General features: G+C 42.7%; 1 protein-coding gene and 1 long non-coding RNA gene across 8 annotated transcripts in view; one reads left to right on the top strand and one right to left on the bottom strand.

Annotated features, from left to right (window-relative positions):
• The first annotated feature begins 418 nt into the window (after window positions 1-418).
• On the top strand, window positions 419-2838 carry LOC125986760 (uncharacterized). 6 transcript variants are annotated; one of them, XR_011085836.1, is made up of 12 exons: window positions 419-553; window positions 611-831; window positions 922-1067; window positions 1142-1201; window positions 1302-1357; window positions 1445-1505; window positions 1567-1633; window positions 1704-1790; window positions 1859-2205; window positions 2277-2402; window positions 2480-2554; window positions 2626-2838. It is a non-coding gene; the product is annotated as an uncharacterized lncRNA (long non-coding RNA). The 6 variants fall into 6 exon arrangements; XR_011085839.1 differs by having other exon boundaries at window positions 459-831; window positions 922-970; window positions 1032-1067; XR_011085835.1 differs by having other exon boundaries at window positions 459-831; window positions 1859-1935; window positions 2091-2205.
• Window positions 2839-5300: 2462 nt separating this feature from the next.
• The window catches only part of LOC125986725 (oxysterol-binding protein-related protein 10), a 23107-nt gene continuing 14539 nt past the window's right edge, over window positions 5301-13868 (bottom strand). For both annotated transcript variants that reach the window (XM_049750573.1, XM_049750572.2), the window contains 8 exons: window positions 12388-12628; window positions 10531-10661; window positions 7980-8129; window positions 7389-7896; window positions 6515-6701; window positions 6274-6456; window positions 6062-6215; window positions 5301-5962 (listed from right to left, as the gene is read on the bottom strand). In XM_049750573.1, coding sequence (XP_049606530.1) covers window positions 5918-5962; window positions 6062-6215; window positions 6274-6456; window positions 6515-6701; window positions 7389-7896; window positions 7980-8129; window positions 10531-10661; window positions 12388-12628 — 1599 coding nt within the window. In that variant the 3' untranslated portion in view covers window positions 5301-5917. The remainder of the gene's footprint in view (window positions 5963-6061; window positions 6216-6273; window positions 6457-6514; window positions 6702-7388; window positions 7897-7979; window positions 8130-10530; window positions 10662-12387; window positions 12629-13868) is intronic.

Below are 13868 nucleotides of genomic sequence, written 5' to 3'. Positions count from 1 at the left end.
TGCACTTGAAATACACTAAATTCGGGAAAAAAATTCGTGCAAAGATGGCCGAGTGGTATAATACTTGCGCTTGTGTCCGGGAGACTGGGGTTCGAGACCCGCTCTGTCTAACGTTTACAGACAGATAGGTGGGGATCGAACCCGGATCACTTGAACTTTAGGCAAAACCTTTACCCGCTCGACCACTTAGGATCTAAATAAACGATTTGTTAGGGAATAGATAACTGTTACTTTGAGCTCACTACGGAACTAGATTCTTCCATAAAATTGACAATGTCAGTGGTTTCACCCAACAGGCTTTGGTCGAATGGTTTAAGCCTTTGCCTCCAATACATAAAACCCTGGTTCGAGACACGATCGGTCCGGAAGTCGGCACTTAGTTGTTTTTTTTTTCTTCCTTTTTTTTCTAATGACGTCATCACTAAAAGAGTATAAAAGGCGCCCAAAAAATCGAAACGCTCATTCTTTTACTCACCTCTGACGGCGTCACATCGTGCTGGTCCACCTGCTGCTCCGCACGAATTTCTACAAGACCATTAAAATCTTTGAAAAGGTAAGTCTTTATTATAACGTTGCCTTTTAAAACTAACTGCTTTTTGCTCTCTTTCAGCGCCAAGATGCACTTTGGGCGTGCTACTGCTTACACCTTGCTCACATGCAAGCTAAAAAGTTTGCAATGGCGTTGGCATCGACGTCTTCTACGGCCATATGGTGCACCAAAACGCATATATTTGGCGGACGCGGTAAAGTATTTAACCGCCAACGTGGGCAAATATAACGCTCAAATAATTTGCTCAAACATTTTGCAGCGAAAGCGCCATTTTGCCGAAGGTAAGTAGACAAAACGTTTCCATGAATTCACAACAGAATAAAGCGACTATTTTAATGCATGCGTATTAATTGTCTATTTTCTCTTTACAGGTGCGAAGCTACAAAAATGGCTTCAAATGGCCGACTTGGCGTGATTAAAGTGGATTCACAAGTAAACCCTTTTAATCGACTGCATCTAATTGTCTCATTTTTGTCCACAGGCACAGCAACAGAAGGACCAGATTGACTGCAAAAAGGCAAAATCCCGTTTTTATTTAAAAGACATTTGTTAAGCCAACTAAATCAAGATTTTTGTTCTTTCTTTCTGCAGGTTCGAAAATGGCCGACTTGCTGTCCTTTGAAGCATGACGACTTCATGAGACGTTTGCAGGTCTACTCTTGCTAAGCATGTCCACCAAATGTCAAGTTGCTAAACCAAACCGGCTCGTAAGGCTGAAAGTTAAAAGTAGAATTGTTACCTTCTCTTTCAGGTCGGTGAGCTGCTGTTGGAGAGAAGTCCAGCGCTCCCTTGCTGTGCTCTTCACTGGTGAAACACATGCACACTTTCATAAAAGAGCAAATGTTTGAAACATCTATTTCACCATGTGCATTTTCTTCCGGTTTTGTCCATCAGGTGGTGCTAACAGACAAGCTTCCTGCAGCATTTGATCCACTGAAGTGAAAGCACCTACAAGGTTTGCACTTGTTGCAATGACAAACTGGACACATTTAAGTGACTTGAGCCGTTTGTTTCAGGTGGTGCTGGTGAAGGCTGTCAGAAAATGAGGTGTCATGAGCAACTTCCTTTCCAACATACTGACAGGTGATACAACTTGCTAAACATGTGGCATGTTCTAAACACTAACCTGCTTATTCTTTTTTTCTTCATGCAGCACAGCTTCCAGTAAAAATCCTGTCTGACTTTGCTGCAAAGATCCACCACCTGCTTGAGCAAGAAATTCACCAAAACTGTGCTGAAGGTCCTCAAGGCTGCCTCTAGTTTCAGTGTTGAGACTTGCAATTAAACTGTTCCCTCGTTTGTGTGCAGGTGTGTCCGTCCAGGAGAGTCTTTCAGGAGCCTGCCCTGCATCTGAGATCCAAGTGCTCAAACGTCTTTAGCCAAAGGTCTCAATCTAGATTTAAAAATAAAGAGTAAACTTAAATGGAGTTGTTGGGTCCTATGTTGTCTTTACAGGCAGCTGAGGCAAATCCTGGTCCAGGAAGTTCAAGCCAAACTGAGCCAGGCTCTTCACTTTCTGGACTTGAATTTGTGATTATAGGTACACCTACAAGGTGAAACGAGATACTCCTGGTATGCTGCTTGCCTTCAAGTCTACTTTCAGGCGTATGACTTTTAGGTCTGCACCTTCTTGCTGCCTGAAGTGCCCTCTGCTGGTAAGAGAAGGAAACTACATTTAATTTCAGCCAGCATGTTCCAAAAGTTAAACTGTTCTTTTTGTGTCCAGTGTGGAGTACCTGCTCACAGCGGAGGCAGAGGACCACAGCTGCATGCCTGCAAAACCTTTTTTTTTCCTTGTTGCTTCCTCATCTACAAGGCAACCTGAGAATTGGGAGAAATTTGCACTTAGACGGTACTCCTTTTTAAAAGCTCATTGCACAATCCTCATAACAATGGCTATGTTCTAATTTTTTTTACTCTATTTGACAGGCAGCAAAGAACAAGATAAGCTTCCTGGTCATGCAGCTCGCAACACTTCATGCCATTACCAACTCGCCTTTTTCAGTTAAGTTTCATGTTTGTCTGCACAAAACTTTGACTTAACTTACAAACTTACAAATCTCTTTTTGTCTTAGGTCCAGGCATTGACTCCTCCACACTCGTCCCACTACCGACCACTTCACCACTTGTCAAGGAGCAGACTTTGGTCCAGGCATGGACTCCTCTACACTCGTCCCACTACCGACCACTCCACCACTCGTCAAGGAGCAGACTGCCATCCAACTTGTTACTGTTTTGTGATTGAATGTTTACTCTGCAAAAGAAATAAAGTTTGATTACAAAGAAAACTTAAACTCTTCTTATTCACATCACAAAAATCAAACTTTCAAATTATCTTAATTTACAACAAACCTAAAAAAAAAAAATTCAGGTTTTTTTTTTTCTGGATTTTTTTCTGAATATTTTTTTTTTTTTTTTCCCCCACCCCTGGATTTTTTTTTTTCCAGGATTTTTTTTTCTGAATTTTTGGGTGAAAATTATTGAAAATGAGGCGGGACAAAACTGAAATGCTGCTTCATGATTTGCTGAGAGCTCAAAAAGTAGGTGGAGCAATGAAAAGCAAGCGCTATGATTGGCCAAAAAGGGGGCGCGGTTATGCAAATGAGGCGCTTTGTGATTGGTCGAGGTTAAAGTAGGCGTGGCTTGGCAAATTTGGAGCCTTCTGATTGGTTGGATGCGCAAATACTGCATTCTGATTGGCTGTTCAAAAGTGGGCGTGGTTATGCAAATTAGGTGCTTTGCTGTGATTGGTCTATCTGAATTTGGCCACACTTAGGAGGCGGGCAAAGTGGCACTTAGGTTTTCACAGGCAGTTTTTAGTCTTGAGGTGAGTGTTGGCCTTCTGCCAGTGCCATGGACACACATTTTTGACTGTTTCTCTCCATCTCACATGACTCAAAGTGACAGTAACAGTCAAAGACTTGTGTCCATGGCAGTGACAGAAGGCCAACGCTCACCTCAAGACTAAATACTGCCTTGGAAAACCTAAGTGCCACTGCAGAAACCACCAAGCATGAAAGACTTCAAATGAGAGAAGCAGATTTGGTCATAAAACACAAAGACTTGCATTCCAGTTGAACAATTTATTGATCAGAAAAGCAGTTTGAAAACATTTGAGCCATCAATGTTTGTGTGGGACTGATCTAGTTGCATACAAACATTGATGACAGGCCTTGCACAGAAGCAATTGAAGTGCTTGATAAGCTCAGGTGTTGTGATGCCAATTACTTCTAATGACAAGCACCACTAGGGAGAAGGAAGGTGAGCACATGCAAACAGCTGACCTCTCTGACTGCGCCAAAAACCAAGTGCCAGGTATTTCACCTCATCTTCATCACACACTTCTGGACATGTTTGTCAGTGACACCGAGGCAAACCAAGTTAGTTGAATATTAGTCAAATATATATTTTTGACTCAACACTGTCATTGAGAAACACATCCAAAAGTGTGGGATGATGATGAGGCACTTAGTTTTTGTCACACTGAGATGTCAACGGTTTGCATGTGCTCACCTTCCCCCTGGTGGCACTTGTGTGCCATTACAAGAGAAAGGAGAGGTGAGTGCACTTGCAGCCACCTTGTACTCACATTACGTGTCCGATTACAGGTTGCCAGCACTTCAGCATGTCCCACAAGGCTGTCGGCTGCTCCGTGGGGGGGCCCAAAACTCCCGATCCTGTCAAGAAGCAAAAAAAAAAAAAAAAAAAGAAGCCGTGAGTAACACAACTTCAACCACATCAAAAGTGAATATACTTTTCAACAACACAAGTTGTCACACTAAGTGAATCAAACTTAACATTTTTTCTCATTGACTCGTATCATATGTTTTTGCAATGTGGCACCATTACCTCCTTGTATATCAACATAATTTTAGACTAAAATTTAGATCATATTTGAAAATAATGGTGGAATTTGTGTTTCTTTTCAGGATGGTTTCAAAAGTTCATTTAACAAACGTTTTTTAATTGGAAATAAAATGTGTATATCTATTAAATGTCATTGTGGCCCTTAATGTCCTTTTGGTTATTGAAAATTCAAAGCAGTCGTCAGTAAAGCTACACAAAAAATGATACCTCCCCAAAATAGAGCTTTTAGTGTGATGTCTATACTTGATAGTCAAATTACGAAGTTTGTATTTTCTAATAACTAATTTTCCCAGATATTTCCCATGCATACATGTTTTTGTCTCAGGCGGTTTGATCGGTCAATTTTTATTTAAACCTGCACAGAAAATATGTTCAATCTTTAGCTTGTGCAAGTGTAGTCAATGTTTAACCCCAATTTCGCCATCAGCAGCGCGTGCAACATACTAGTAGAAAACAAAAAAAGCAACATGCACTACCTTTGTTGTTGATGTTGGTCGCAAATTGTGCAAGTTGAAGGCTAGCAGCATGTGAAGGCATCAATCTCTGCAAACAGCTTTTGCATGGACACCACACAAAACATTTAAGTCAATGGCGGACAGCCGGGTGCTGTTTTGTTAACATTTTAGTCCGCTTGCAGTGACATCGCGAGAAATAAACTCATTCTCAAAGATGCTCCTTGCGTGCATACATACATAAATACCCGAAATAGACTTTTGAGTTTAAAATACTAAAGCGAACTTACTGCAGATAATCATCGGAAAACTTGCTTGCAGAATCTTATGCAGACAGGAAGCGAGAAGGTTCAAATTTAAAGTGCGCGTTTGATAACGGCAGCCATCACTGCATTATTTAAACACCTATTTGATGAAAAAAAAGGCACACGGAAGACGAGAGAAGCCTTTATGGTAAATAAACTATAAATAATACAACACAAAATTACAATAAGGTGGGAGAATAAACTATGAAAAATGTGTAGATACATTCAAATATGCAGACAAAACGATCAAGGCTGTTATTAGGATTACTGTCTAAAAACTTGCCCTAATGTACTTTATATAGTCATTTAATGGAGTACATCTGTATTGCCAATGATATTTAAAATGATTTGATGTGGTCCTATTACCTGCTAGATGACCACTGTGATTGGTAGATAGATCCATAGATTATAAAAGTGGTAAAAGTGACAACTTTAGTGTTCAGTGAGCCATGTAGAAGACACAGTATATGAGAAAACATTATATTGGATATACAAACAGCGCTGACAGACTTCTTTCGTGACAATGTGCAAAAGGTCTTGGCACAGGTGAAAAATAGAGGACAACTCTAATTCTATATCAACTGTATACAAAATGCTGCCGTCCTTGGTTATACATGGAGATTCCCTTTGGCACAGTTGCTTGTTCCCTGTCTGTGTCTCCGTGGCAACAAGGTGAGTCCAACTTTCAAGTTTTAAGAAGTTGCTACCCGTGTGGCCACTGGAGGTGATGCCATGACTTGTTGTCAGGTGCACTTCCACAAAGGATTGTTGTACATCCAGCTGTCTCCCTGCAACGTACGTTGACAGGTGAGATGGAAAGTGAAAACACAAGAGGCCAAAAATGACCATAAAGTATTCAAGTACGTGTGGGTGGAGTTGCATCTGACCTCCTTAGTGAAGTATTTGGGTGTCCAGGCTTTGTTTGCAGCTGCTCTCCGTCTCTCGTCCGCCCTCTGCTGCTCCTCCAATCCATGTTTGTGCTCCGTCGCCTCGTCCATGTTGCCGTCTTTTAGCGACTTGGTCACCTGTTGCCATAAGCGCCTACAGGGGGTGCAATCTTGTCAAAGTCAATCTGTGCAGTCCGTTTACATCTTCATACCTGGACTCCATGCGTCCTTGTTGCTCCAGCGCTCGCAGTTTCTTCCTGGTTACTGCGAGCTTGGCTGTGTCGATCACTTTGGTTTCGCCGCTGCTGTAGGTGAACTCCAGGGTTCCGTTCCACTCACCCTGCGCTTTACACACGATGGTGTTGGTTGGGTTGTGTTTCACCTCTGCCGTCACTCTGTCGGACAAATTCGTGTCAGCAATAAGATTATTAGGAGGGATTGGTTAACACTCACCTGTGTACTTTGCCACCATAGAAAGGCTTGGTGTGGAAAGTCACAGTGGCCGAGTAGCCGCTCTTGGCACAGTTGATGGAGACTTTTCCTCCCAGTTCCACCCAGGGCACGGTGAGGATGGAGCGGGCGTAGGCCGAGGGGAGCGAGAAGACGTACTCCTCCTCGTGCTCCACCAGACACAGCACGCCTGGCCAGAAGGAAGGGAAGGACAAGAACGTACACTGAGGAGGAACTGAAGCTTTCCTGTGTTCTGATGATCAAGTTTCATAGTTTCATTCCTCCGCTCACATGTCAGCTGACGATACACAGCCCCATTTGTTTTCTCCCAAACTATAAAACACTTATTTCAAGCCCTCATTTGTGCAACAAAACCCAATGAGGCATTCAACTATCATTAAATGGATGGTAAATGAAAATAATTTGAAGAGGCTAATAAAGTTAAACAACCTTAACCACAGCAGTGATTGATAATTGGCAATCATGACAATGAACTACTCGTGCTTATCAAGTGCTCCACATGATCCAACCGAGGAAACATAAAACGCTGTTATCGCACAGAAATGGACCTCAGCTTTTGTGTCTAATGTTTGTACGTTCAATTCATGATCAAATCTATACAATAAGGTCACTCATGTATATGAGGCTGCTGATTACAAGTGCAGCTATCACAAAGGCAGCAATCAGATGTGCTTGCGGTGAAGGTCATCAGCAGCAGCCGCCACCATGATTACCTGCTTTGTCATGGCCATGAATAAGAACCATGAGTCAGCATCCAAAATAATTCTGTCAGTGTATCAGGTCTCCTTCCCGCCTGCCTGTCTTGAAAGGTGATTAGAAAGTAGGTCAAAAAGGCATCCAGTTGGCAAAGACTCACCTTCTCCCACCATGGACACTCCTATCGACATGCCCATAAATTTGCTCTTGGTCCACACGTGTGCGTTGACACACACCTGCCTCTCTCTGCACTCGCAGTAAAAAGCCGAAACTGGCGGATGATGGGAAACCTGCTCGGCCACAAAGCGGACTCTGTAGCAGGCTCCCGGTGCTTCTTCGTCACCTTGCGGCGCTGCCGCGTTGTTGGGGCTCCTGCCTGACTCCCGGACACACCCCTGGTTGGTTCTGACCGAAAGCTTGACTTTGTCCCGAGGCACTTCCCAGGAGCAATGGAAGGTCTCTCCCAGTATGGGGTTGTAGGGTTTCTTGGCGACAGCCCCCTTCCGCCCCTCATGGAAGGAGGTCAGGTAGTACTCCACAAAGCGCACGATACGCTCCTCAGCTGTAACTCCGGCCGTGATGGACAAGAACAAGTCCGGATGGGCCATGAAGTTGGCGTACATCTCCAGCAGCGAGCGCTTTTCCAGAATAAACGTAGGCAGCACCACCTAGGAAAATTAACAGCTGAATGAATCACTGGCATTTTCCACAATAACGGATTTGGTCTCACATTTAAAGGTCACAGACTCACCCGAGTGAGGTCCATTCCCAGTTTGAGCTGGGACAGCAAGTGGAGGATGACGCTCCTCTGGTCATCCAAGACGCCCAGGTCCTCTTCCTCATTGTCCTCCGTGTCTGTCACTTCCTCACTTTGGCTGATGTCTCCAAGTTCTGCCTGGTGCTGTCCAAAAAATGACATTCAAAGCATTTTCAGCATGCTTGGATTTCTTTGAAGGCCTTGAGCTCTGATCCACATGACTGGTCAAAGCAGAGTGAAGATGAGCGCTTGCTTTTGCTTCCCCGGCATTCAACCCAAGGCGCTTAAACGGGAAGGAGCTTTTGAGATCTCCTGCAGTAACGTGACGGAAAAAAAAAAAAAAGATTCTAATGTATAATGCACAAAGTGCTCGCTAGCCTGTGGGCCACAAAAACTGGCTGCTGCTTCTTTTTTACACGACACCATTTTACATATCTCGTTTTAATGACGATGCCTCTAGAAACAACAAGGAAAAAAAAAACAAGTTGGGATAAAGCAGAATGTGAAATCCCTCGGGTGCTTAATTTCATGTCTGTGCAGAGCCGTGTAAACATGCTGCATAGAAATTTCCAGGACATGAGTGCTTTGCCTGTTACTTGAATATTTGATTCCACGTATGCACAGTATGAGACGAAAGACCCGCGCACACGTGTGGCGGCCGGGTTCCCGTGAGTTGCTCGGGATATATTTATAGACGTTTGCAGGCGGGGTGGGAAGCTGCAAGCCGTCTGTTATGATTTCAGTGGTTGTAATTAATTAAAAAGGCTCTCGACTGCGGCAGGAAATTGCTGCTCAGGGGGTCACAGCGCTTCTGATGGCGATTTTTATCCAAGATATTAGAGTGAAGTGCGGTCAGCGCAAAATTGGGATAGACTTTGATATGTTTTTTAAATGAGTTGGTTGCTTTTATGTCTTATTTTTTTATTTTTTTGGGGGGGGGTTCAAAGTCTGAAGTACAGAAATGTAATTTCCTAATTACTCTTTATTTTAATTTTTCTTTATTACACATTTGGCTGTTAAGGTTCTTGGAATATTCGTTGAAATATTTCCTTATTCTAATATTAGCATTATTTTATAAATCAGCAGTCTCAAAATGAATCAAGATTCATTCGTGCAGAGTTCATAATTTCAGCTAAATAAAATTAGCATGAGTAGCTTATATAAACTGCACTATGTTTTATTTGAGTTAACAACTTAAAAACATGTTTACGGCTCAAATCAACTGTTGGCTAATTGGGTCAATAATTTATGAAGAAGCCTCACTTTTAGTTGACAGTTACACAAGCCAATCTTCGCCCCGTTTGGAGAACAACATGCAAAAAAAAAGAAAAAAAGCCACGAGCTTTTAAACACTCACGTTATCTTGATGCGCAGCTAAATGCTTGACCTGCGTACAACTGGACTTCATCTCCATAAAAGGTCAAAAGCAAAGTCCCAAAGTTGCAATTAAAACTCTGCTAAGCACCCATCTTCATCTTTTGGTAGTGAGCAGCTGCTGTGCCCACCACCCAGAAAAACAAGGAAGTGGTGAAACAAAAGCTCAGGGCTAAGTCTCTGTGACGTCTCCTCCTGCTTCTTCCCATCATCCCTCTGCTGTGTTCCCTCGCATGCTTGTTACTTCCTCCTCCTCCTCCTCCTCACTTCTGCCCACCCCCCCTTTGGATTCAGTCAGTATTCAACCCCCCCTACCCCCATTCACTCCTCTTGCTAAGAATAGAATAAGCCTTTATTAGTGTTGCAAAAGGGAAGTTCTGAGGTCACACAGTCAGTGTTACAAAACATTTTGCATGCAAGGAACATTTAATTTGTTCAACTTTAATGCTTCTACAGCAAATAGCCTCAGAGCTGGTTCACCAATATTTTTTTTCAATATTCACTTTGTGACCAACGACTTGCTCCGTCACATTCATATTTCATTTCATATTCCTTACAGTCCATTTTTGTTGGCTTTATTTCTCGTGCTTTCCTCTACTGTGCTGTAACACGTCATTGTTTCCCTTCATCCATCCACCCTCCTTTCCTTCCTCTGCCACCCTGTTACATCATAGTCAGCCACCCTCCCTAGCCCACATCCATCTCCACATCCATATTTTCCACCCGTCTGCTGCCGTTGCTCACTTTTGGTTAACTCTCCATTTTTCATCGTCCATCCAATTTACAAAACGCCTATAGCTAACATGAAGTTTTTTATCTTCCTCCTCCTCCAGCTCACTTCAATCCATCTTTGGATGACTTTAGGTGTGATTTGTATGCCTGTCAAAAGTGTTTTTGTAGAAGCAAGAGGATTTGTTGCCGCAGCATAACTTGAAGCAGATATTGACGACTGTGCTCCCTGATCAATGATCAAAAGTGCCCAATCTTTTTGGATGTGGTACATCTCAAAGAAAGCTACGTCATATAAAAACAAAGCATTGTGCTGCCCTCTACTGGTGAAAGCCGGAAACAACATGGAATATTATATCAAAACACTGACCTAATATAATTTAGATTTCTAGAGTTATTATGCTAATCATGCTTAATTAAGAGAAAGGACATCAAGTCTCACCTCAAGACCCTGTGACAAGCTCCTTTCCCTGAGGGCTGGCGAGGGCTCGGCCGAGCGCAGAGGAGTCAGGCTGCCGTTTTTTAGATGCTGCCCTGAGGGTGACTTTGGTACCGTCCACACAGGAGCGCCATCTGAGTGAATGAAAAGGTGTCAGAGGTCAAAGCGAAAGGTGATCCTTCATTTACGTCTTTTGATGCTCAGTTGAAAAGATAACGACAAAAGAAGACAGCTCCAATCACTTTTCATTTACTTCTGACATTCAATATGATATTTCATAAGTAAAGCTGAAAAGACTATAAAAAAAAATGAGACAGGAAATTGTGTATTGTGTCTGAATATATGATGTGTCTTGATATCTGACATCGTCTCCTTCACGTCAGCAAAAAATAATACTCAGATGAACGAACCATTATGAACCGTTTCAAATACCAGTTAATGCATTTTATTTATATCAGAGAAACCAATCATGTGTTTACTTCTTATATTCAATGTTTGTAAGTTTGAAGCCTTGTCTAAAAAAAATGCACAGAACTGGGGGGGGGGGGGGGGGGAGTTGGTCATTCCTGATCAATTCTCATGTCAGAAAAGATTTCCATGATCTATATATGATGTGTTTGCAATAGTATTTCAAGCAGCTGCATATTTTGTGGTATGGCCCACTGGCTAGATGCATGCTGGAGGTGCACAAAGCTGGTATAAATAAATTAAGGGAAAATAAATATTCATGCATTTACTAGGTAGAAATCCACAGGATCTGTTATGTCATTGCATGGTCAGCAATAATCAACAACAAAAAATCACACAATCTTTAAAAAACACTTTTCAGTCAAGTTACTTTAAGTTCACAATTAGAAGATTTTATTGTTACGTAATAGATTCAATGTCAATTAAAAATAAAAAAAAATTCAATTTGTTTAATCCCAACTAGGCAAAAAAAAACCAATAAACCTAATATAAGAATAATTACTATGCTTCATGTTCTCAAGATGTACCATATTATAGTAGATGTTAGACGTGACCCACACTGACACTTTTCTGTCAAGAATAAATTGAAGTCATATCCCACGAGCAACAAGCGTAATTAATCAGATTCAAAACATGATTCAGCACTCATTAGTTATATTATTGCTGTCCATGCAAATGGCTGTCCTCTGCACGTAAATCAAGGCCCTACTTTCACTCAAGGGACAATGACTTCCTTCATTTCACCTCCTTACATCATTTTGAAACTCTTCACGGAGGTGACAGAGGAGAGGCAAGCGGGAATTTGCATTTCATTATGAAGCAATTATTTGAAAAAAAATATTTGGAATCATTTTCATGCGTCGCATAGCCCAGCATTCTGCTTATAAAATTCCTCACTGTAGTAAGGGGGGTGTATGCTGAGGTTGCAGTGGGAACCCCACGGGGCCTATCAGCCAGGCAGCGGATACAAAGTGGTTTGTACTTGCAGCAAGGTGGTCCCACTCCACAACAACGCGTGGTGACTGTTGGTGCAAAGAAAAGACCAACGCACTGTCAGGACTGACAATCACCACACGCTCCCTGTAAATGTGGAAGCACCCTAGGTGATTTTTATTTGGTTTATTTTCATTGACTGACAATCATGTTTCCACCGTGATTGGACTTTTCAACACCATAAGATGGAGAACACAACAACTCAAGAGTCCCCCAATCGTAACATTCAACAGCATTTGGTACAGACGTTGAAGTTTATAGCCCCCATCAGGCAGGGACAGGAACTACAGTCCAACTGGCCCTTGCTAAGTGGTTCTGAACGAGTTGGCAGAAAGGAAGGAGAGGATAGAGAAGTTGGAGGCTCCAGCAGTACAAGAATGGAGCCCAGGGACGACTCACCCGTGGGAGCTCCATGGACAGTGTGGTTACGTTGAGTAGCCTGCGATGGAGGCGGCACCTGGCTATGGCTCTGGGTCTGTTGGAGGATGTTCAGGCATTCTCCCAGGCAGCTGAGCGTGGCGGCCGACGTGGCTTTGAGCAGCAGCAGGTCCTGGTCCAGGCAGGAGACGGAACCCTTGGTGGGCAATGAGTCAATGGAGTGGACAAGGTTCTTCTGTTGGCCCTCGGCTTGGGACATCATCTGGAAGACAGCAGTGGCGAGTTTCTTTTACTTTTTCTTAAATACAATGTATTGCATCATCTATTTGATATCACGTCTTCTATAGCATAGCATTAGCAATAGCATTTATGGCCTTTCAATCGACTTTCAAATTGGAGTGCAAAGCATATATAGTGCTGCCATCTAGGGATTGAGAGTGGAACTACACCCACAGGTGCATCAGAGTTTGTTATGGATTAGAGATCATAACAAATATGCATTCTTATAGTGTGACCTCATCTACTCCAAAAGAAGATACCTGATTTTTTTTTTTTTTCAAAGAAGACCCCCTGATGCGAGTATGAGAATTATTCCTGTATGACTCACCTATTTTGGGTCTGATAGTTCTAACTGCATCACGAAAGGGAGGAAGACAAAGTTGCTTCTTTCTTTCTTTCTTTTCTGGGCACTAATGTATGCAGGTTGCTAATCTTGCCTTCATTAATATTGTATATGTTCGCAGCCCACACCTCGTCTTTTGCACGCACTTGACAAGCACATCCGCAATGGCGCACACGAGATATTTTAGAAGCGCTAAAAGCTGTCGGACGCGCTTGTGCATCCTCTGGCACGACAATAAATATTCAGATACGCGTTGACGTGGATTAGCGGATACTTTATGAAATTTGAAAATAAAATGTTTGGGTGTCAAACTGCGAATATTAAAAGGCTCTAGCAATTGTCGCCGTTGTCGCTTTGTATCTAATTATCTTAATGAGACGAGCCCCAATGCGCCAATTGATGAGGATGTCGGTGGGAAAGCCGCAAATGGCTTTTGTTGTTCTTTCCTCCCTCTTTTTGTAAACTGCCCTTCTAATACGGGGTCGGGATGTATTTCTGGCACGTGACGACGAAACCAAAAAGGAGCAGACTGGCCCTATTTCCAAAGACAGCAAAAGGAGACTTGCTCCGTGGAGCCAACGGGATCAGCCATGCTTCCAGAAATAGCCTAACCCCAGTGATCCAGCTCCAACATGGCTACACCGCTGTTTGATGAGCTCACATCAGTCGGCTGTGACAAGCTGGCTCGTGTGCTCTGACTCCCGCTGCTGCACAGTCAAATACACGCGTGCATGGATGGACAGATGGATTAAAGATGACAAATGTGACCAATTTAGGAGAGTCCTCATTTTTTTCACAATGGACGCCAATCTCAGTGTTAAATTCAGAAATGATCTACCCAATCACCGAATGATTCATTTCACCGCAACCCATTATTACC

This window comes from Syngnathus scovelli, chromosome 19 (assembly GCF_024217435.2).
Source record: "Syngnathus scovelli strain Florida chromosome 19, RoL_Ssco_1.2, whole genome shotgun sequence".
Lineage (NCBI taxonomy): Eukaryota > Metazoa > Chordata > Actinopteri > Syngnathiformes > Syngnathidae > Syngnathus > Syngnathus scovelli.
The sequence above is the reverse complement of the archived record's forward strand: the minus strand, read 5'-3'. Positions and strand labels throughout refer to the sequence as shown.